Below are 25,500 nucleotides of genomic sequence, written 5' to 3' on the forward strand. Positions count from 1 at the left end.
ATTTGAGATTCGTATATGAAAAATTGGTACGAATGGTGTTTTTGGCTTCAGAGGACGTCAAAATAAAAAAAAGTAAACCTGGTCCCAGGTTTAGGTACACCAACGGTGTCATCGGTAATGGCTTCTTAGAAGGAAATTCGTATAAAAGAAGAAATGCAGCTACCAAGGAATGGATTGAGAACTATCTAGTCAGCCGAAAAAATTACAAGGTAAACTGGTTATAACATATGGCTGTAAAGTGTAAAAAGCTTTTATTTTAAAAATGTTTTTATTTGAACAAAAAAAGTATACAATTTGTATGTTTGATTTGTCAAACCTTTAGTAGTGTGTTAGCATATTGGAACTCGGGGCTGTTTTCATACTCGCACATGTCCAGAGCAATTTCACAACTCTCTCGAACGACTCGCTTCTCATCGGTTAAGTATTGTCTGAGGATTGTGAAGCATTCATCCGAGGCCACAGCCCCTAGAGCCTCAGCACACTCATGTCTCACCTACGACATGGAAGGAAAACAGTTAAGAGACTATAATAAATCATTTGAGGATAAAATTATGTTAACATAGTGAGTCCTTGGAGCCTAGTTCTAACTCATAAAACAATTTAAATACGCCTGCCGCAGCAAACCTGCAGAATAAGAGAATTTCCATACACCTGGTTGGATCCCTGGTAAAATATTTCCTTAAAATTATTAGATTTAATTCCTATTAAAAAAATAATTTTAATGAGTAGCTAGGATTGCTGCTACAGGGAAGGTATTGAGGTGGGTTTGTTATTTAAATGTTGATAGCTTAGTATGAAATAAACAAAAATTGCCGAATTTTATTAAAATATATCCATAAACAAGCAAACTACACCAGTTTATTTATTCCCCATAAGAATAACATGGGAATTTCAAATTCAATTTTTTTTTACTATCTCCAAAATTATTTTATCCTATACTATACGCATAATTTTATCCTATACAATTAAAATTTGACTTACAATTACCTTTTTCCTTCTCTGAAGTAGCAAACCTAAGTACTCGTTAAACTAATGTTATTTAGGTAGGCCTATTGAGAATGAATATGTCTTTTTAGAGAGATATTTTAATGGAAATTCAATCAGGCAAATGGAAATTCGCTTAGTCTGCAGGTTTGCTGCGGCAGGGTATTTGAATTAAATGATAGTACAACCATATGAAATTAAATGAAATGAAAAACGTCTTTATTGAGCCAGCATCAAAGTACAGTTCTTTGTTTTTCAATACAACTGTTGTCAAAACACTTAACGTAATTGGTCAGCTTATACAAGACATATTGCAATAATACATTTTAGATCAACTGGCTAATAGCCCAGGCAAATTAGACATATGCTCCCCGAAAAATCGTCTAAAGCTGGAAAGTGTTTTAATACCTTTTGGGGGTCCCAAATAAGACTCCTGTGAGTTTGCGACGGATTCTGACGTCTGCTTAAGTTTTGGGAGTCGAAAAACTATGAAAATTTTGCACTTTTTTCAGTTTTTCGCTTATAACTCTTAAATAACGAATCCTAAGGAAAATGTTGTTTGAAGGTGTCTTTTAGTGCATTAAATTCTGCGTCGATTGGTGTTAAATACGTCGAAATCGGCCGAGCCGTTTAGCCGCTGTAGCTTTTCAAAGTTGGGATATTTTCATCAACATGGGCAAAAGGTTGATTATTTGACCAGTTTTCGGCTTACAACTCCTAAACGACGCATGCTATACAAAAATGCACCTGTAGTTAGTTTGGAAAAACACAAAATTCGGCGTAGAATTATGATTATGAATTACTAGTTAGTGGTTTATTCCATGGTTATCGTCCAGAGGTTTATCCAAGAATGTGTGAAGGGAAGGGTAGCAAGACCCCCTATGTAATATTAAATCTAATATTGTTATCTGGGGTTACAAAAATTCTAGGATTCGTTCTAAGCTCCCATTTATACGATCCCATCTATGGACACTCCAAAAGGGTGTTAAGCAATTCTAATATATAATAAGATATTACAACGAGAAAGATTTTATTAAATATAGCAAAAATTTTATTTTTAGCTTAATAAGCGAAATATGATAATGGGACAGATGTACATAGTTTTACTATGTATTTAGCCTATAATAAAAAACAATTGGGAGTTTTCGTAGATTTTACCATATAAGTTTTCTACTTCTCATCATTGGAATCTTAAGAATTCATTCTTTGCTCTTATTGGTCTTGCCACAAATGGTGATATTCGGTACCATCCATCTTTTTCGTCAGATATAGAATTGAGATAATCGTGCCCCTAAGTCTTTCAGACAGTAGTGCATTATATCCCTGCATTTCAAAAGGAGCAAGATAATGTAAACCTTTTTTAACATGTACACGATAGTCGAGATAGGTAGACGGAGTTGAGAAGCTCTTGTCGAACCGTTGGATTAACCGTATCAATGGGAGTTAACCCATTGGCGTTAATTTTCCATACCTATCTCTCTGAATTAAGTACACTTTTAAATGAGCTCTAAAGGATTGGTGGATGAGCAGCCCCTTTTGTTAGAATCAATGTCAAAATTAGTTTGAAAGTGTCTTCTAGAAGAGACCAACCTTCACTTGATTTGGATATTTTCTGCTCCCAACCATGTATAGGGCCAACCTGCTTCTGCAACTTCGCCAAGCGTTGTAACCCGTCAGAACACAGCGAGATCTACATTGATTGGAGTAAACAGCATGAGTAGTTTTAGGCTACATGAATAGATTTTCGACTTTTCTACATCACGCTTTCTTCATCAAACTGCGCTAGTGGGTGCGGACCTATTTTTAATCCAAAGTATGATTCAAAAATGAGGCTTGGATTTATTGTGGAATATCACGGGCTGACTGAGGGGGGCAAATTCTTCTTTAATCTTCCTGGTGCCATCACAGCTCGCAATTAAGGTCACCACTTCCTTTTATTCTGCACAGTTTATGGTCATTATAGGCTTGCCTATTTACGATTTTCTGGCAAGCTGTGCCTTTTCATTATGCTTTATACATATCTCGCGTTGAAGCTATCATATTGGATAACTGCTGAGCTGATTGACATGAGCGAACTATTTTCAGTAAATGGGTCGTGACACTGAAACCATTTGATGAATTTCTTTTTGATCCCACCGTATCCGTGGAGTTTATATTGTCAACTTGCTGATAATATGTTGAAGAGGTGATCCCACAATATCCCTTCATTTGATGGGTAGCATTCACTGCGATGGGCCTGCCAGCGAACCATCGGGCTGGATCCCCATCATTGATTCCCCTATCTCGGAAAAGCTCTCCACAGTAAGATGAATCATAAATCATAAATATTTATTGGTCATTAAATAACAGATGTTACAATAGACCTCGTTAATAAAAATACCCCCGCCGCAGCAAACCTGCCGTCTAAGCGAATTTCCATTTGGCTGAATTGATTTTCAATCGATCTATTTAAATAACATTAGGTTTAACGAGTACCTAGGTTTGCTCCTACAAGGAAACTAATAAAGTGTGTGTTTTAAGTAAAATAATTATTGATTAGTAGAAAATGAATATATTTGCCAAGTTTGATCAAAAGATATCCATAAACAAGCAAACTACAACATTTTACAATATTCTCCATAAGAATAACATGGGAATTTTAAATTTACAATTTTTTTAGATTTTTCCGTAACCAATAACCGTACAAAAACACTTTGATATACTGAATTGTTTGTTTTTTTAAGCTCTTTAAGAAGGTTTAGAGAAAAATTGGGAAATTTTGTGTTTTGAGGGTCAAAAGTGAGAAAAACCAATTTTTACCCCATAAAACCCCCCATAAAACCCTGTTCCCATGGTCCGATCATGCTGGATCGCGAACTCATTCAAGTTTATCCCGCCTTACACCTTCAAACCAAATTTCATCAAAATCGGAAAAAAATTACTCAAGTTATCGTGTTCACAGACACATATATATATAAATCTATATATATATATATATACATATATAAAAATTTGAACGAATGGTGTTTTTGGCCTCTGGGGACATCAAAATGAAAAAGTAAACCGGTCCCGGGCCTAAGTCTTACCATGAGACCTACGGTAATAGCTACTTCCCTATAGGGAAATTCGCTAAAAGGTGCCAAAAAGGGCCATCGATTCTAGATAGTATAACATGGAATCTTCACTAAATATAACAAAGACAACAAGAAAATAGTTAAAAATAATTTGAAAAAAAAAACAGAACTATATACAGAAACAAAAAGTAAGATACTTAAACAAAGTGATTGAAAGACTAGGTAACAGTTAACTAGGGACTAAGTAAGAACTAGATAACAATTTTACCATAACAATTATGTTCTGCAAAAAATTCATCCAAACTGTAAAATACCCCCGCCGCAGCAAACCTGCAGACTAAGCGAATTTCCATTTGACTGATTGGATTTACACTGAAATGTCTACTTAAAAATATAACATTTATTCCCGATTTAAATAGAATTAGTTTAACAAGTACTTAGGTTTGCTGCATCAGGGAGGGTAAAACTGTTTTTTTTTGTAAAATGTTAATAGTTAGTAAGAAATAAAAACATTTTCCAAATTTGATCAAAATATGTTTATAAACAAGCAAACTACAACAGTTTACTCATTCTCCATAAGAATAACATGGGAATTTTAAATTTACAATTTTTTGGAATTTTCTCCGTAACCATTAGGCGCATAATAACGCTTCAATATACTAAATTATTTGTTTTTTGAAGCTCTACAAAATGGTTTGGAAATAAATTGCTAAATTTTATGTTTTTTGGGTCAAAAATGGGAAAAACCTATTTTTACCCCATAAAACCCCCCGTAAACACCCGTTCCCATGGTCCGATCATGCTGGATCGCGAACTCGTTCGAATAAACGTAGGTTTACACGTTTGTACCAAATTTCATCAAAATCGGATCATTTTTGCTCGAGTTATCGTGCTGACGGACACATATATATATATATATATAAATATATAAATATATAAATATATATATATATATATATGAATTTGAACGGATGGTGTTTTTGACCTCTAGGGACCTCAAAACGAAAAAAAAAATCGGTCCCGCGTCCAGGTCTTACCATGAGTACTACGGTAATAGCTTATTCCCTATATGGGAAATTCGCTAAAAGGTGGTCAGCAAGCCAAACCATCCACTTTTGTTTTAGTCGAGTACAAAGGTATTTCACTTGCAAAACAATTTACTATTTTTAGATGTTGCTCTCATGAGCACTTACTTGTTCATAGGCCATGCTGCAGGATCCATGACGTCACACTAGTGGATAGATTCACTGCCATATCCCCTATGTTTTTGGTAATTAGGCTGGTTGTTTACCAGATTTCAATGGTAAGATTTTAAACTTCGGAAACTTGACAAGCATCTGATCTAGTGTTAACAATCAATAGCGGTTAAATGGTGAAGCCGATCTTAATGAATTGGAAAACATTCTACGCAGACGTTTATGCTCTACAGGAAACTACTACAGGAACATTTTTTTATAACATGCGTTAGGGGATGTAGGCCAAAATCTGAAAGATGAATACAGGGATAGATCGTATATAATGGGTGGTTGGGATATGAATCCTAGAATTTTCGGAACCTCAGACAACAATATTGGACTTAAAATTACATAGGGTGTCTTACTCTCATCACACCTTATTAGATAAACCTCTGGATGACCATCATGGAATAAACCACTATCTAATAATTTATAATCCATTTAAGGCTGCGTTTACATTGGAAGCACGCTTGGGCAAGTTAAATGGTGGCGGATCTATGTTGTTACCAATTTTAGTAAAATTTCCCAGCTTTAACTTTAATACTTTTTTCAATGAAATGGCGACCATACGAAGTAAGTAACAATCAATTGCCGTTATTGATTAATAAAAAAAACATTATACGCAGAATTTTGTGTTTTCCTAACTAACTACAGGTGCATTTTTGTATAGCATGCGTCGTTTAGGAGTTGTAAGCCGAAAACTGGTCAAATAATCAACCTTTTGGCCATGTTGATGAAAATATCCCAACTTTGAAAAGCTACAGCGGCTAAACGGCTCGGCCGATTTCGACGTATTTAACACCAATCGACGCAGAATTTAATGCACTAAAAGACACCTTCAAACAACATTTTCCTTAGGATTCGTTTTTTAGGAGTTATAAGTGAAAATATGTCTTATTTGGGACCCCCAAAAGGTATTAAAACACTTTCCAGCTTTAGACGATTTTTTGGGGAGCACACCCTAAATTTGATCTAATTTGCCTGGACTATAATTATTATTGGCATAAAATAAATCTTTCAAACCCCTTTTAAACCTAGAGAGGTTTACTGATTTGAGGTCAGTTGGAAGGGCATTGTAGGCTTGGGGCCCAAAGTAAGAATAGGCTTTCTTCCCGAATTCCGTTCTGACCCGTGGCAAGTGTAGCAAGCCTTCCTGCCGAGTGAGGCGAACGCTCACCTCAGACCTGAAAACCAGTTTCCTTCTGATGTATTGGGGACACTCCGTTAACAAAGTTTTATGAACAATGAGAACGGTTTGAAGGTCACAGCATTGTTTAACTGTCAAGATGTTTGCCCTTGACCTATACTCGCTGACATGATCCGACCTTTTTAAGTTGAAGACAAATCTCAGAGCACTGTTCTGAAGTCTTGTGAGAATATTTATATTCTCTTGAGTAAGGCTGTTACCAAAAGAGGGAAGAACATAATAAATAGTTGGAAGAATTATAGCACGAACTATTTCAAGTTTGGTTGACATTGGTAGAACAAACCTAAACCTATTAAATAATCGTAATTTAGCAACAACAGTTTTACAGATGTGTCTCACATGTTCAGAAAAATTGAGCCTAGAGTCCAATTTGACACCAAGGAATTTTAATGAATCGCTAACAGGCAACGGCTTATCATTTAGAAGAACTTCACAATCGGTATCCTTGTTGTCTTGGCTTTGCACAGAGTAGTTTACGATTCTTAAAACAGAACACTTGTCAGGATTCAGCTGAAGACCATGATCATTAGACCATTTATTAACACTTATCAAGTCGCTATTCATGCAGGTGACTGCTTCAGGAAACTCAGCCAAAGGGTAAGATAAAACAAGGTGCGAGTCGTCGGCGTAAGAATGGACAGAGCAGTGACTAAGCTGTGACTCAAGGTCGGCAGTGTACATCAGGAAGAGGATAGGACCTAAGCAACTGCCCTGGGGAACCCCGGACAAATGTGAAACCTAATCATTAACTCGAGTTTGTTGTGACCTATTACGGATATAGGAGGAAAACCACTGCACAGATCGACTATCAAATTGGTAAAAACTCAGTTTGGCTAACACAAAATCGAAACTAACTGAATCGAATGCCTGTGAAAAGTCCAATCCAGTTACAATACTACCCCAATTTCTATCTCTTGCACAAATCAATTCATCGATGACATTCAGAAGAACTGAACTAGTGCTGAACCCCCTTCGAAAACCTGACTGTGTTTTAGGAAGAATTTCCTCTGACTCAAGATACGAGACTAATGGCTCTCCAATCACTTTTTCCAATATTTTGGAAAGCACTGGAAGAATTGAAATGGGTCTGAAATCAGAAACACATGAAGCATTGGTCTTTTTTGATAGCGGAATTATAATACTCTGTTTTCAGGCACTGGGAAAAATGCCAGTAGTCAGGGACAAATTTATTCTTCACTTGGCTACTTAGGTTCTCAGCGTAGAACTCAATCCTGCTCCTGTCTAAACAACCTTTGCTGCCCATTGTGGAGAAAAATTTATTCAAGTCCTCAGGAGAGAAGGTACACTCATTTTCTCTGATCGAGCCCAGTACGCCATTGCTTCTCAACGATGACCAAAAACGTTTTGGGTCCTTATTCTTTAATTGACTTGAGAAGTACCGCTTTTTTGCGCTTCTTATGGCCGAGTTTAATGTGTTTCTTGCTTTAGTGTATGCAGATCTGGTCGAGCTGTTCCTACAACTCAAGAATGCTTTATTCATTCAGACATATATATATTCATTCATATGATATAGGGGAGCAAGCTGGTCTAGTCGTAGAGCTCGGGCTTTAAAGCCTGAGATCCCGGGTTCATATCCCGCCAATCACAAATGGATTTTATCTATGTGATAATTGATAATGCCTTTACCCTCTAAAACTAGTCTGAATTAATGTGTAAAACATTTCCAGGGTAGAGCCTTTGAGTCCTAGGATGTAAAGTGGGGATATAACATAATGTACATGACATTGTTCCTGTTGGCTTATCTTTTGTTGCATTTCTCTAAAAATTATGGTTTGGTAAACAAAAAAAACAAAAAAATTGGCATCAATCTGTCAGGTAGGCCTATCAGTGTCGGTATTACAAATCAATAAATTTGGGTATCGATTCATCTCTATCCAAAATTATGAAGAATCAATGATTTAAAAGAGGTCATAGAGAATAAACTACAATTCTGTCATTGAAAGTTTTGATGAATGGGGATAGGAAAGCAGCCCAGTCAACTTTTAATCTTTGGTAGATGAATTCACAGCTTAACCCTTTTTGCCGTTTTAAGTAGGTATTACAAATTTTGGTGGGTATCCCTAAATATTGGAAATAATTTGTTTTAACTAGCCACAACATCAAACATAAATTGTTACAGTTCAGTAAAAATATTAAGTTTTGATTTATATTTTATTTGTACACTAAGGGGTGGTAACCATAGCCTCCACTAGCACAAGGCCGCAGCATGGGTATGTGGTAACGCCATGCCTATTGCCATGGTAATAACAGAAATAACAAAATCGTAAACATAAACATTTCCTATACTGTCCATTATAAATTAGTGCAACAGCTGTTTCAGTTTGACAGGACAGCGGTGATGCCAATTTTGTCTCGCTGCGGCCTTGTATTAGACGGCGGCTATGGTAGTACTGATTTGTTACAAAAATATGTTCCATATAGTAAGTAATAAATTTAATAACAATCATAATTATAAGGTTTGATAAATTCAATACCATTTCATGCTGTGATGAGTCTCCTAGTGCTGCAGTCAGAGCAGTTACACTACTGGGAGATGCCACTTGTCCCAACACAAACGCTACCTCATGTCTCATCAGGGCACCTCCACTCTTCAGGCCTGCACAATGTAAAGCTGATCTTTTAATATACATACACCACCACATGCTGTGATGAGTCTTCTAGAGCACCAGTCAGAGCAGTTACAGTAGTCGCAGCTAGTCTGGGCGCGCGGCTGCGCTAGGGCGGAAGGTGTAGAGGGGAGTGTTTATTGCTCATTTCTAAAAACATCTGGCCCAAACGGCTCTCTGGGGTTGTTCAGCGAGGCTGTGGGGGTGAGCGAGCCGTTATTCTCAGCGCGGCTAGTACGCAAGGGTCCGCGCGCCCAGACTAACTGACTACTGTACACTACTGGGAGATGCCACTTGTCCCAACACAAATATTGCTTGGATTAATATTGCTAAAACGAGCTAATTTATTTTACCACTGATATAGATACGTCCGTGAACATGATAACTTGAGTAATTTTGGACCAAGTTTGATGAAAATTTGCTTAAACACATATTTGAGTGAAAACTTTGAAACGTACGTTTTTATATCCCTGGCCTTTTACTTCGTAGATACTGAATATGTAGTTTATCATTATGTGTTTTAATATTTTTTGGGGCGGGGGCAACATGTTACACACAATTATTTGGCTTTAAATACGTTCTAGGTATTTTTTTCGTATTTTTAAAATCTCAAAACTCACGACCCTCACGTGTTCCTAGGGTAGGGCCTACATTTTGCAACTTTCATGCTGTTTTTGGAATAATTATTCATGCCGAAATACATAATTTCATATTTTTATTACATCAATTGTTATTAAACTTACGAAAAAGGAGCATATGATAATTTTGTTTTCATTATAAACTGATTGTACCATAACTAAATAGGTCTGTCCCTCGATTTGACGTCACGACCATTAGGGAAAAATTTTCAACTTTGGAGCACGACAGTGGCAAGCCTGGCGTCGATGGAATCAGTTGGTTTTACAGACTAGTTTGGAGTGTACGTCAGGATTGTAGTGCCGGCCGTTTAGAGTTGAAAGAGTGAATTACAAGATTAATAAATAGGCAAGTTTGTGTTTTTTGTAATTTTGGTGTGTCCATGACTGTACACAGTCATTTGATGAAGTATATATGGTGTTTATAAGATATTTCAATTGCTAGATTAACCTAGAAGTCCACTTTGTATCCTCGAACATGAGGTGCAGGGCTACTGCCAGAACAGAGCCAAATAACACGTAATGTCTTGAGCAAAGTTTCACGACCATCGTGGGTTTTTTCACGACCAATCCAGCCTTATGGATTATACTGTGTTTGGTTGTGACAATAACTTAAATATTATTGTAAATTGAACAGTTTAGTTCAATTGAAACACATATTTTTATTATAACTTACAGAATAATTGAAGGATTGTTTAGAAAGATTTAGATTGTTCCAGACAATTCACGACCGTACCGCTTGTCCCTGACCATCACGTTTATGATTTCTAACATAAAAATTTCAAAAATTAAAATATCACCATATTTCAATGTTTTATACACAAAAGAAGCACACCTCTATAAAAACATAACAATTTTTCGGGTCTCAGGTAAGTTTTTTCGGAGTTATACAAACTTAAAATGATTTTATTGGTTTTTTTTTCAATTTTTTGAGTTTTTTTTTTTCTAGAAAGACCAAACATATCAAAAGCTTATTGAGCTCTTTATTGTATAATGGCGCTAAAAGTAAATTAATTTATAGCAAAACATAGTTATAAAAATAATAATAACTATTTTTAATATTCAGTTTTATGTCCGTGATGGTCGAGTGACAAAATTTTGTGTTTTTTCATCAAAGATGCTCTATTAATAAATCACCAAAGATATTACATTACCATGGACATTTTATGAAACTTAAAATGTTAATGAAATAAAACAATAATTAAAGTTTCAAAAAACGGAACAAAAAATTTTCAAAGTGCTTTTCCTGAAAACGCATGTTTCAAAATTATCACTCATTTATGCTCATACTGTTACTCACAAGACGGTAAATATACAAAAAAGATGGTAAGTGGTGATCGATTTCGATTGGACACTCCAATCATCATAAGATCCAAAGGTGAATGACGCCTATAGTCATTATACAAACAAATTAATAATCCTAATCCCTAAGTAGTTCTGATAGTTGTTTTTTGTGTAAATTTACTCTTTGCTAACAGTTTTAGCACATGACAAACAGGGTGTCCACCAGGCCAACCAGAAAAAATTCATGAGTAATCCATGAGTAAAAAAAATTCCAACGTGTTTTGCGCCAACTCCCGCAATGCTGTTTTAGCGCTAACACAGCTCGCTATTTTAGTTATCGTAAAGAGCATTCTCAGTTAAGAAAAAAAAATTATGATTGCTGTAATATTGCCTGACACAAGTATTAAATTTTTATATATTACTGATTAAATAATAAAAAAGTTAAAAACTAATCCTTAAACCTGCAATTTATTAATTACTTCCTAAAAATAGTGATATGATATGTTGATACCAAAATGTATCGAATCTCTGTACAGACACATGAAAAATAGATTCTTAATATTGATCATTTCAATTTTACCAAATTTTCTGAAGGATTACTACACCAACCCATACCCTATATGGTTTATGTACTTTCATATAGTATAATTTTGAAGTAATGGGTTGTTTTCCAAGTGGCCTACAGAAATAATAATGCTAAATTACAAAAATTGTACGTAGCCAATTTATGTTTTAAACCCTTCTAAACACATTAAATAAATCTATAATATTAAAACGAAACAGTGTTTTTTTATTTCACGATTCTGAATCAAAGACTCGACGGATTTTCATGATTTTTGTGTTGAAAGAAAGATAATTTTGAAAACTAGGGAATGTCGAAGCCATAATTTTAGTTTAGGGTCCCAGTTTTTTAGAAATTAAGTTTTAATTTTTTTAATTAATTAATTTAAAGTCTAGCAGCCGATGCTAAGATTCTAAACTAGCTTTTGTCATAAAATAATGTGCTTAACATAACAGCTGTAAACATTCAGCTTTTGTGTCACAAATTCAGCATTTGGATAAAAATGTAAAGACATACTTAGGGTTGACTTATTTATACTATGTGTAATACTAATCACTGATACGTTCAATTCTTCTATAAGAGGATGACATATTAATTAAATTATACATAGTAAAATACTAGGATGTTCAAACTATTTTTTTAAAGCAATCTTTGTAATCTTCGATTTGTTTAGAGCAATATAATTTGTTTTAACTAACAGCTGGTTAAATATAAACTATGGAACTATGAGGTTATTTTATTTACTCTTATTTTGTCATTTATTATAGGAAATAAGTAAGATTAGTAGAGATAATTAGACCACAGTTTAAAATAGTTTAGACCAAAGTTAATTAAACCACAGTACAAATCGAGGCTCTGTACACGAGTCTTAATAAAAAAGGATAAATGCAAATTATTTTACTACTCTACTTTTCAAGGAAAGGATGGAAAAATAACAATGTTTACATGTTTTAATTCTTCATGGTAGCTTTTTGTTTACAATTAATGTTTGTCTGCTTTAACTTTAATTGGATTAGGCCTGGAAATATTGATGTCATGAAAAGAAGATCAAGAATAATCAGGAATCACGATTTTAAATTACCACCACAACCTCAGCCGGGTTTTATACAAAGATAAACAGATGGATGACATAGATTGAATACAACGTCAACATTGTATTGACCTAGGATACTGCAATTAGACAAACCATCCTTTTATGAAATCGGGTTCAGTTGTGGTTACGTTTGGGGGCACCTATATCAGCGCCCCCAAACGTGAAAATATCACTTTTATTTCAACTATGAATATATTGTAGTTGAAATTAACTAATATGGGAAATTACGATGTACATTTATTCAATGAGGTTGGGTAATTATCAAGGATAGAACTGATAACGGTATGGATAATAAACATTGACAATTACGTCATTAGCTTTACTAGCGTAGCGTGTTTACTTTTTATATTCCTGCTACATGTGAACAGATCTGAATTGTACACGGTTTTAACTGACTACTGAATTCCCGTACGTAGGACAGGCTAATACCTCGTACCACGTTAAAGGTGAAGATATTACAAAAAAATAAAAAAAAAACTTTCTATAAGTGTGCCATTTTGAAATTGTTGGTCAAGCCAAACTCGAGGTTATGTTGTAATCATCTAACACAGTCGTAGAGACACCATCATCATTTTCTGCGATAACTGAAAAATCCTGAATATCTCACTCAGTAACAGAAACATCACCACTGTCTCCCGAAGTCACGGAAACTTCATCGTCGTCTCCCGCGGTCACGGAAACGTCATCGTCGACTTCCGCGATCACGGAAACATCGTCATCGTCACCCGCGGTCATGGAAACGTCAACATCGTTTCCCGCGGTCACAGAATCGTCATCGTCCGCATGCGTTATCGCGGCAAAATCACTAAACGCGGCCGTTTGGACAACATCATCGTCTCACGTGGTCAGGGAAACGTCATCGTGCGCATGCGCGATCACGGAAACGTCATCTTCGTCTCCCGAAGTCACGGAAACGTTATCGTCGTCACACGCAGTCACGAAAACGTCATCGTCGTCTCCCGCGGTTAAGGAAATGTCATCGTCGTCTCCCGCGGTTAAGGAAATGTCATCGTCGTCTCCCGCGGTCACGAAAACGTCATCGTAGTCTCCCGGGATCACGGAAATATCATCATTGGATACTGCAATTAGACAAACCATCCTTTTATGAAATCGGGTTCAGTTGTGGTTACGTTTGGGGGCACCTATATCAGCGCCCCCAAACGTGAAAATATCACTTTTATTTCAACTATGAATATATTGTAGTTGAAATTAACTAATATGGGAAATTACGATGTACATTTATTCAATGAGGTTGGGTAATTATCAAGGATAGAACTGATAACGGTATGGATAATAAACATTGACAATTACGTCATTAGCTTTACTAGCGTAGCGTGTTTACTTTTTATATTCCTGCTACATGTGAACAGATCTGAATTGTACACGGTTTTAACTGACTACTGAATTCCCGTACGTAGGACAGGCTAATACCTCGTACCACGTTAAAGGTGAAGATATTACCAAAAAATAATAAAAAAACTTTCTATAAGTGTGCCATTTTGAAATTGTTGGTCAAGCCAAACTCGAGGTTATGTTGTAATCATCTAACACAGTCGTAGAGACACCATCATCATTTTCTGCGATAACTGAAAAATCCTGAATATCTCACTCAGTAACAGAAACATCACCACTGTCTCCCGAAGTCACGGAAACGTCATCGTCGTCTCCCGCGGTCACGGAAATGTCATCGTCGTCTCCCGCGGTCACGGAAACGTCGTCATCGTCACCCGCGATCACGGAAACTTCATCGTCGTCTCCCGCGGTCACGGAAACGTCATCGTCGACTTCCGCGATCACGGAAACATCGTCATCGTCACCCGCGGTCATGGAAACGTCAACATCGTTTCCCGCGGTCACAGAATCGTCATCGTCCGCATGCGTTATCGCGGCAAAATCACTAAACGCGGCCGTTTGGACAACATCATCGTCTCACGTGGTCAGGGAAACGTCATCGTGCGCATGCGCGATCACGGAAACGTCATCTTCGTCTCCCGAAGTCACGGAAACGTTATCGTCGTCACACGCAGTCACGAAAACGTCATCGTCGTCTCCCGCGGTTAAGGAAATGTCATCGTCGTCTCCCGCGGTTAAGGAAATGTCATCGTCGTCTCCCGCGGTCACGAAAACGTCATCGTAGTCTCCCGGGATCACGGAAATATCATCATTGTCTCCCGTGGTCACGGAAACACTATCGTCGTTTCTCGCGGTCACGGAAATGTCATCGTCGTCTCCCGCGGTCACGGAAACGTCGTCATCGTCTCCCGCGGTTACGGAAATGTCATCGTCGTTTCCCGTGGTCACGAAAACGCCATCGTCGTTTCCCGCGGTCACGGAAACGCTATCGTCGTTTCCCGCGGTCGCGGAAACGCTATCGTCGTTTCTCGCGGTCGCGGAAATGTCATCGTCGTTTCTCGCGGTCACGGAAACGTCGTCATCGTCTCCCGCGGTTACGAAAACGTCGCCGTCGTCTCCCGCGGTCATGGGATCGTCGCCGTCGTCTCCCGCGGTCACGGGATCGTCGCCGTCGTCTCCCGCGGTCACGGGATCGTCGCCGTCGTCTCCCGCGGTCACGGGATCGTCGCCGTCGTCTCCCGCGGTCACGGGATCGTCGCCGTCGTCTCCCGCGGTAACGGGAACGTCATCGTCATCTCCCGCGGTCACGGAAACGTCATCGTCGTCTCCCGCGGTCACGGAAATGTCATCGTCGTCTCCCGCGGTCACGGAAACGTCATCGTCGTCTCCCGCGGTCACGGAAACGTCATCGTCGTCTCCCGCGGTCACGGAAACGTCATCGTCGTCTCCCGCGGTCACGGATACGTCATCGTCCTCATGCCCGATCGCGGTAAAAAGTTCCCGGTTAGATACAAAATTCACGCATAATTCCCGGTTTTCCCGGTCGGTGGACACCCTAAACATAATAGAGTTTGGCAATATATAATGTTCTATACATATTATATTTTTATGTAGGCCTAGCTTATATTTAAAAAGTATTTCATAATACTGTAATAATGAAATGAAATTTATTTCTTTGTGATGGTCAAAGTGGCCAGTGACTGTAAAATACATCATCATGTTTGTATATAAATTAATGTGTTTCCTATTGAGAACACCCACTGTAGGTAACTGCTCTTCCTATAGAAAAAAATTTAACTCTATATAAATATATAGTAGGTACCCTAATGATCAAATGTGCGATTAACGTAGCCTAGTTACTAACATTACCATCACATAAGGCCGAGATGCTTGCATCTGAATTGAGGTTTCTCAACGCAAACATGGCTCGATATCTTTCAAACAGACTCTCGTTTTCATCCAATAAGATTGCTCTCAAACGAGTTACATCCTCCTCTTGACTCGGTGGTGTTGGATCCACAGAGTTGTAGGGAGATACACAGTCATTATCACAGTTTTTCTCAAACCAACTTATCCTTTGAAGGGCAAGCTGGCATGTTTCTGCCACTTCTACAACAGTATCTTGACTATATTTTTTTAAAGTTTCTCTGATTTGGTTATCTCCAATTGGTGCTATCGCTCCAACAGCTTCAGCTAAGGAGACATAAATTTCATTAGCAAGGGAAAACAATGTAGCCTAAACAGTGAAGTGATTTACGAGTAGTTACTCAATAGCTAATAAGAGGTTGCTAAGTTGAACAGATATGGATTAGAAATCCTAGAAATCAGTGAAACTATATGGACAGGCTATGGGGAAACACAGCTGGAAGAAGGAAGCTGCTTTATTCTGGAAGAGAAGAGGGGGAGGCGCATGGAAGTGGTGCGGGGATATTGATGTGAAAAGATGCCAAGAAAAGCTTTTTATCATGGCGACCAGTATCTGACAGGATTATAATAGCCAGGTTCCACTCCAGAGTGAGACCCATCACTATTATTCAGTGCTATGCCCCAACCGAGACAACTGATAATGAAAGTAAAGATGACTTCTACGGCCATCTCAGTGTTGCACTAAGAAATGTCAAAAAGAGAGATATATGTGGTTGAACAGTGATAAATGAATACCATAAATGACCATTTTATAAGATTTATTACATTAGTCCTACTAATATTATAAATGTGAATGTTTGTCTTTGTTTATTTGAAGATCAATCAAACATTAACTACTGGTTGGATTGGGCTGAAATTTGGTATGGTGATAGCTCACATTCCCGATTAATATATAGACATATTCTATCTCAAAAATCCTTTCGGGCTCCACCCCAGTGGCTCTAAAGTTTCCCATGATAACCTTATGAGTATTCATAATTAAAAGGAATTAAAGAATTTTGTCAGCTGTTTCAACTATACAAGTTGGTTCTATGATATTAAATAGCATTAAAAAGTTATAAGGTTTACCAACAGGTTGCAGCATAATTTTTTTATCAATTATGAACCAACTAGCAACAAAAAGCTGTGATATACAATGCAAACTTTACTTTTTTTCTATTGTTTAGGTGCAGTGGTAGAACATTATGGCTATGGTAGATGTGCTATACTATAGCATACCGTAAATTAAAAGATCCAATTTTCTTAAACCGGTTCTCTACCATTAGTCGGGTAAATATAGGATATGACCTTAAAAAAATTGCAAGAAAACGTTTTATGGTTTTATTTTGTAGAGTTGGGTTTGCAGAATGACATACTAAAAGTTGCCAAAAATCGGTGCACGAGAAAACCACTAAAATCACAATTTAAAATGGCGGCTTTTTTCAACATTGGACAAATTAAAAAAACATATTTCACATGTATTTGTTATGCACATTTTTCGAGATATTGACTTGGGACCACCGCCTGTATTTATTGAGTGGTTAGTACTTCATTTTGATAGGGAACATGTTTTTGGCCGCCATCTTGGATCCGCCATATTGGACATAGATAATTTTTTTTCAATGTAATGATAGTGTTGTGACACATCATTACCAACTACATTTTTACACTGATTTCAATGCCGAAATCCGTTTTTAAATATCTTTATTCATTTAGAAGATATATACAAAAGAAAACTCTGCACCATACATTTCTTATGGACGTTTCGTAGTTTGATATTTTTTTTAAAATTATTTTTCTTATATCTTCAGTTCTTATTAACGCTTGTAGTTCGTTCTAGGCTTAAAATATTCAGTAATGTAAGGGCTTTCATTTGAGCTCTTGATCATTAAAATCAGACGAGTTAAAGACCTGCTACAAACCTCAGAACAATATTAAATTTAACTTTTTAGAAATATATTTGTATTAAAAGATTTATAACTCGGGTTGTTAATACGTCACCGAGTTCTTTCTGGTCTCAAATTACTCAGTAAATGTTTGGCTTTAATTTTATTGATCATTAAACAAAATCTGACAATTTTAAAATGAGCCATGGACCATAATTTAACATTTAACATTTAACGAAGTACAGGTACTCTGCTAGTAAGAAAATATAACATCTATGAATGAAAAGGTACCAAATAATTACAAAACATATGTTTTTGAAATAAAACTCAAAGAAATCATTTACAATAACCTCAATAACCACAGACATAATATTTTTGATGGGAGACTTTAATGCTAAAATGGGGAGTGAAAATGCCGAGAGAGAGTTAATTATGGGCAAGCATAGAGTTGGCATTGTGAGTGAGAATGGGGAATGACTTGTAGAAACATGTACAGAATTCAACTTGGTTATTCCAGGGAAAATTTTCCCATACAAAACATGTAACAAGGTTTCACGGGTGTCTCCCGACCAACATACAGAAAATCAGACAGACCACTTTGCAACAAACCGAAAATGAAGGCGATCTCTAATGGATGTGAGAAATAAGAGAGGAGCCCATATAGGAAGTGATCACCACCATCTCTGATTGCAACAATACGTCTTAAGATTTCTGCAGTTAAATTTGGAAAGACATTTGGAGGAAAAAGACATTTTGACACCAGCAAGCTCAAGAATCGAGAAGTAAAGGAACGCTTTACAATAGAACTAAGGAATGGATTTCAGGAGTTACTGGCTGCACAAGGAGGACACAGAAAGCCAATGGAGAAACATAAGGAATACACTTAAGGAGACAATGTGAAGAGTATTTAGGCTTCCAAGATGATGTAAGGCGTTAAGAGTGGATAACAGAGGAATCATGGAATATCTTGATGGAAGGGCGGCATAGGAAAGCAGTGTTGAATAACAGCCGCACAAGAAGACGAAAGGCATACTATCACCATTTAAGGAAGCCCTGAGAGAATACAATGAAGCAAACCATAGAGTTGAAAGAAGATTGGGACGTGCTAAGAGGGACTTCATTAACCAGTTGGCAGCAGAAGCTCAAACAGCAGCCGATGTTGGAAACTCCAGAGAATTGTATAAGATCATTAAACAGCTTGCAGGGAAACATTTTAGACGGGTTAAACCAGTTGAGGATAAGGAAGGGTAAATTCTTACCTCAGAACAAGGACAAATTAGGAGATGGCATGCATACTTTCAAGAAGTCCTGAATGTTGCAGGAGGTATAGAAGTAAATAAGAATTATGAAGAAATAGGGAAATAAAGAGTAATCCCATATCCCAGAGTATCTATAGAACCGCCAGGGTTAGAAAAAAGGAGGCAGTACGAGAAATAAAACCCGGAAAAGCACCCGGCATCGATAACATCCCAGCTGAAGCCTTTAAAGTAGAATCAGTTCTATCAATCCACATTTTACATCCTCTTTTGGTCAGTATATGGAATTCAGAAAGAATACCAGATGAATAGAAAAAAGGTGTCTTGATAAAGCTTCCTAAGTAGGGTGATCTCTCCAACTGCAACAACTGGAGGGGTATAATGCTCTTCCTGTTTGTAGTAAAATCCTTGCTTGATTATTTTAAATAGAACCAAACAGCCGAAAAGAACAAATTAGAAAGGAACAAGCGGAATTACGGCAGAACAAATCTGATGTTGATCGTGTAACTACATTGAGAATAATTCTGGAGCAGTTTTTAGAACATTAAGCTGCATTGTATCTGGTCTTCATTGACTTTGAGAAAGCTTTTGACTCGATCAAAACAGACAGAATATGTGGAAAGCAATGAAGGTTTTCGGAGTGCCTCCAAAGGTGAAAAGGCTTGTAAAAGCCACGTATGAGAGTTACTCCTGCAAAGTAGAGCACTGCAAGTCTTTGTCAGAGCCAATAACCTGTAACTCCGGAGTCTAACAAGAATGTTTATTATCATCTATTCTCTTTCTTATGACTCTAGACCTAGTAATGAAGGAAGCGATGAACCGTAACGGGTTAATCCTGTAGGAGATCAATTCAAGGCTTGAAGACCTGGATTTTGCTGATAATCTTTGCATTATGGCCCAAAGCTTCAGAGATATAGAAGCTAGACTAAACGACCTAAGAGTAGAACCACAGCAGGTGGGCTTCAAAATAAATGCCAGAAAACCAAGGAAATGAGGTTAAATAACCGGAACAACACTCCCCTCAGAACGGGCAAGGATGATTTTGAGCAGGCCAATGAATTTTGTTATCTAAGCAAATGCTGACTGAAGGAGGAGGTAGGCCTACTGATCTGGACATTGAAAATCGCTTGAACAAGGCAAGCGTGGCATTTGCCCTGCTGAGGACAGTTTGGAGAAGCTCTGAAATAAGAGGAAAACTAAACTCAGAATCTTGAACTCAAACTAAAAAGTCTCTGAGGAAGTCCTTTAGGCCTACGGCAGTGAGACATGGAGGGTGACAAACTTGAGCATACGCAAACTGCAGACTTGTGTTAATATATGTTTACGAACCATTCTCAGGGTGTGGTAGCCTGAAGTAATCTCTAGCGAAGATAGTCCCAAGACAAGCCCTGGAATGGAATCCTCAAGGAAACAGAAGAAAGGGCAGATCAAGAACCATGTGGAGGCGGACTGTGGAGAGGGAGTTACAGAGTCAGGGTATGACATGGGCTAGGCAAAGGAGCTGGCCAACCAAAGGGACCACTGGAGAGTGTTCGTCGAGGCCCTATGCTATCCCTAGAAGTGCAAGGAAATAAATAAGTCAAGACTGTGTCTCCACAGGGCTGTTTAAGCTACAAGTCGGGAAAAAATTATAAATGTAAGCATAGGTCACATCAAATTGGTCTTTAGGCCTATTAGTAGAATACAATACTGTAAATTTGAGCTCAATGAGTCAAAAATAGCAGCCGTTGTAAGATTGAAAGGTTAATGATGTAAATCGAAAAGTAATAGCTGATAACTTCAGCCCCAGTGGCGCAATATAAAACAATCAAATATATACGGAATTTCATGGACTTTCAAATGAGATAATTTATCATATGGATAATTATATATTTTAGTGAATAAAACGTGTTTTACGACTGCGGCTATTTTAGTCGCTCTGACACTTCACGAACACGTAAAGATTGATTGATTTGTTTTTGTTGTTGTGAGATCATATGTAGGTAATTATATCAAAATTATGTTTGTACCATAATAACTTATAAGAAAATTCTTCCTTATTGCAGTGGTACCACTCGTTTCTTTGTAGACAAAAAATATCCCTCGATATTTTTTTGAAAATAACCATGTTTGGCAGTTTTGTACATGGTGCAACTGAAATTTTTGTTCACCTTAGTGCCTAATTACAGTGATCATATTTTGAGATCAAGTTCATCTATGTAACAAAGTGTAAGTTTAGAATCTTATCTTTCTAAAGGTATAACAGTTAACTTATTCCATTTTACAATCGAAATCATTTAATTGGATTTAACCAAAGTCTTGCAAAACGTGACTATTATAGTCGCTGCCACTACAGAAACCACCTACAGCGACTCCTATAGTCGCGCTGCCAGTTGGAGGGTTAAAGTTGATATATAGGCCTATGATTAGGCCTAATTAATCAGACAATGTATCACAGGTTCTCTGCAGAACTGTACTCACAAGTACCGGTAGGCCTACTGTACACAGATATGAATAACTCTTTTTAAGCAGGAAACCCACTATTCCTTCGCCTTCTGTTCCTTTCAGTCTCCGTTGCCTTCCCTCAAAATTGCTTTGCAAGGCTAAAAAGGAACTGTAACCCATTTGTCCGCTCTGATCCTTTTCGTACCATTCCGTCCCTTCTCCTTCCGTTTGCTAATATAGCCACTAAGCTTTAGTCTTTCACTGTCAAGCTTCATGTGTGATATGAGTGTAGACGAACTTTTAATTAAAGCAGTTAGGGAGTTTTGACAACAGGAAGGACAATATGGGGAAAAAGAGTGAATTTGTAACTTACTTTGGTATTATACGGAGGCCACCCTAATACAGCGCACTGTGGCGGTTATGTTAGGTTGGGTATTCATAAGAAAGTAGCCTACGACTCATCAGGTATCGTTTGATTCATAACGAAACGAGGAAAGTCCTTCAAAACAAATTTATGATAACCCAAACTTACATAACTTAGGCCTAAATACCGCAGCACGCTGTAAAATAAGTGGCTTTTGTATAAGTTTTTACCAAAGTACCGAAAAGTTTGATAAATGGCCTATAATATCAGGTGGTAGGCCTAAGTTATTGTGTGTTTGAGAACCGGTATATTCAACGTGGTATGGGGAGCGAGCTGGCGTACTTAGTGGTTAGAGCGTGGGACTTCAGTCCCTGAGGTCCAGGGTTCGATCCCCGCCAAGTCACCAATGGATTTTATCTAAGTGATAATGCCTGAAGTAATGTGAAAAACAATCCCAGGCTCATGCCTAGCGTCCTAGGAAAAAAAATTGTGTGTTTGAAAAACTAGACAAAATCCCCAACGAGCGCTGAATTTGTATGCTCCCCATACAAGGAACAATTATTTAAAGGTTTGGATATTAACATAATTAAGTTATTGTTTTGGACTTCTTTAACACCAGGTGAAAACACACCATACAAAAATAGTTAGGCTAAAACTTAAAATAGTTAGTACAAAAACAACGTGGCTGCACAAATAACTCCTCACGACTATTTAGTAAGTTAGGCCTAGGTATTCATCTTTGGTTGCTGAGTCCGACAGACCAAAGGGTTATTACCTAAAAAAAGGGCAGTAGGCTTCGGAGCCAGAAAGGAGTGGTAGGCCACAGACTATTGGGCCTAGTGGGTTTCCTGCTTTAGACCCGTCGCACATTGGGGCGAGGTGAGGTGCAGGTAAGGCAAGGATGATTCTGCAATACACGTGTTTAAATGGAGCACCGCACATTGAGCAGAGGCAGCACAGCTGCAGCCTCTGTCAGGCCTCCGCAGCGTTGTAGTTGGAATACAGTTTTCCTGCACTTTGCTTGCGCCTGCGTTGGTTTTCTAGTGTTTTGTGAGTGAAAGATATAAGGGTATTTATTCCGTATAGGTGCCTCCAAACGAATTTTTAATTTTGATATCTTACTTTATAGTTTTTTACCTCCTGAATTCAAATATACCATTATTTTTCACCGCTGATGAATATTTATCAAGATATCACCGTAAAAACATACTTAACATTACAATAAACAAGATAGGATGGATAACATTTCAAGTGATTCTTGTAGTCAAATAACATGTTCTCTATAATAGGAATTTCGTCACATTATGGAGATATAGATGGACTGGTAGACTAATTACTTGTGTAGTTCTTGTTTAGGCATGTCAGGGTGGTAGGTCGTGCTGTATGTGAATTGGTGACTGCATTAAGTGTTTTGAAGTTAGGTTAGATTAGGAAGGTACTATTTCAAAAATGCAAGCATTTTTGAAAAAGTAATTTGAAGTGTTTTTCTCAGGATTTTAATTTTACAAAAACAGTCTGCAGGCAACATAAACTAACAACTCGATACATTATTTCCTAAACTTTAACTTACCTAATCTAACCTACCTTCAAAGGACTTAATGCAGTCGCCAATTCACATAAAGCACGACCTACCACCCTGACATGCCTTTTCTGACATCAAAAGGAGTTTGCTTACATTCTAGAGGTTTGGTTAGGTTAGGTTATGTTAGAATAGCACCATTTTATTATGTAATTTCTAAACGGCGAAATATAAATCAATAATGTACCGGTATCAATAAGGATAAAATACTGGTAACAATAATACATTAATAACTTATTGGTCTTAGAAAGTGAAAAGTGTAACTTAATCAGGTGATTTTCATATTGCAGAATCAGAGTTAGCTAATTAAAGTTGACACTTACATTTGCTTGACTATGATTGAAAACAATCAGCTGTTGGTTTACTTAACCCATAGTTCATTCCACTTGTAAATGTCATCCATCCTACCTTGTTTATTGTAATGTTGTATATTATTACGGCGATATCTTGAGAAATATCCATCAGCTGTGAAAAATAATGGTAGATCTATATTTGGATTCAGGAGGTAAAAAACTATAAAGTAAGATATCAAAATTAAAAATTCATTTGGAGGCACCTATACGGAATTATAACCGATATAGGAATGGAGCATTGAATTCAGATGGCTATAACTTATGTTGTTGAGCATTGCATTCCTTTTCGCTAATGCCACTTTCAATAAAATTATGGAAATCATCAAACTGTTGTTTGTTCACACAAAAATATTCTCTAATAGACCGGTCTGGCAGTTCAGTTACCGTAGTTAAAACATTCTCTCCATGGCTTAATCTTTTTTTATGTAGCCTAATCACATTTGCAAAAACATTTTTACGTTTTTCGGATAGGGAATACTTAAGAGTAGGCTAAAACTAAACTATTCAACTCACAATCAGAATCAGGTAACATAAAAAAATCGTCCTCTACTCCCGAAAGTACGACCAAAGCTAGGAAACCTCTATCCGCCTCGCTTCAATGTGTGGTGACACGAAATAGTCCTCGCTCCCGCCTGCACTTCGCCTCGCTTCAATGTTCGGCGGGCCTTAACTAACAAGCCGAAGCCACATCTTTTACCAACTAACATAAGTTAAGCTTACCTGCTTCATGTCTTACAATAGCTTCTTGAGATTTATCTTCAAGTATCTGTAGCAAAATTGGTAAAGCTTCCTTATCTCGCATTTGCCCAAGACAATATGCTAATTCATGTTTTAGAAGTGCCGATGGGTCCATAAAACAATCTTTAATATAACCTATTGAAGTGTTTCCTCCAATATTCTTTAACGTGAATAATGCTCTGAATCTTTCCTTTAGAGGCCTTTTTGGGTCGTTCAGAACACGACCAATTGCATTTATTTTATCTTCTGGAACTGACAACATATTAGACCTATTCTGAAGATGATTTAAATGTGGGATGTGAAAGTTAGGTGCCTAATAGGGATGGAAGGTATTGGCCTAGGTCAACGTTAAGTGTAAACAGAAGACCACGATAAAGAAAGAACACCTAAATAAAAAAAAAACTTAGTAAAACTAATAACTAACTATACTACTAGTGTGATCTAACACTGACTTGACAGTTGACCGTGAAAGTGTCAGTGACAGAGACAAGAAAGAACGATAGCAGACAGTAGCCTGGCCTACAGTCAGTTCAGTGTACTTGTTTCGTTTGTAGGCCTACTCCCTACTGTATGTGTAAACTGAAATTAAACATAACCTTAAAGTTAAAACGGCCAAAACCTTTTTTCTTGTTTACATTTTAGTTAGCGGATAGCGCTGGGTTCACAACGATATGGTAGGCATACGGTTAAGTATCGATCATCGTAGTATGAAAACAACTACTATATCGAATATCGTAAATCGATTGGCTTCCATTGCGAGCGCAACCAACCAACCAAAACGTGAACAAACGAGTTTAGCTGCTAACTCATGTTTTCCAATTTTTTATTTTATTTATAAAAATGTCATCGTATCAATGTTATTGTTTAATGTAAGACAGATTGTAAAAAAAACCAAACCAACCTACACCGACAGACAGAAGAAAGAGGACAGAGACAACAAAAACTACTAGCACTAGCCTAAA

General features: G+C 37.3%; 1 protein-coding gene across 1 annotated transcript; it reads right to left on the reverse strand.

The window, feature by feature from the left end:
• Window positions 1–234: 234 nt before the first annotated feature.
• Window positions 235–25,159, reverse strand: LOC128983251 (deoxyhypusine hydroxylase). Its single transcript, XM_054402486.1, has 4 exons — window positions 24,521–25,159; window positions 15,903–16,226; window positions 8,975–9,096; window positions 235–493 (listed from the first exon to the last, which is right to left on the reverse strand). Exons 1-4 carry the CDS (start codon window positions 24,798–24,800, stop codon window positions 311–313), a joined length of 909 nt encoding a protein of 302 aa, XP_054258461.1. The 5' UTR covers window positions 24,801–25,159; the 3' UTR covers window positions 235–310.
• Between the last annotated feature and the right edge of the window lie 341 nt (window positions 25,160–25,500).

This window comes from Macrosteles quadrilineatus, unplaced genomic scaffold (assembly GCF_028750875.1).
Source record: "Macrosteles quadrilineatus isolate MER2022 unplaced genomic scaffold, UCM_ALF_1.0 Scaffold_1__1_contigs__length_201487025, whole genome shotgun sequence".
In the NCBI taxonomy this organism is placed as follows: domain Eukaryota; kingdom Metazoa; phylum Arthropoda; class Insecta; order Hemiptera; family Cicadellidae; genus Macrosteles; species Macrosteles quadrilineatus.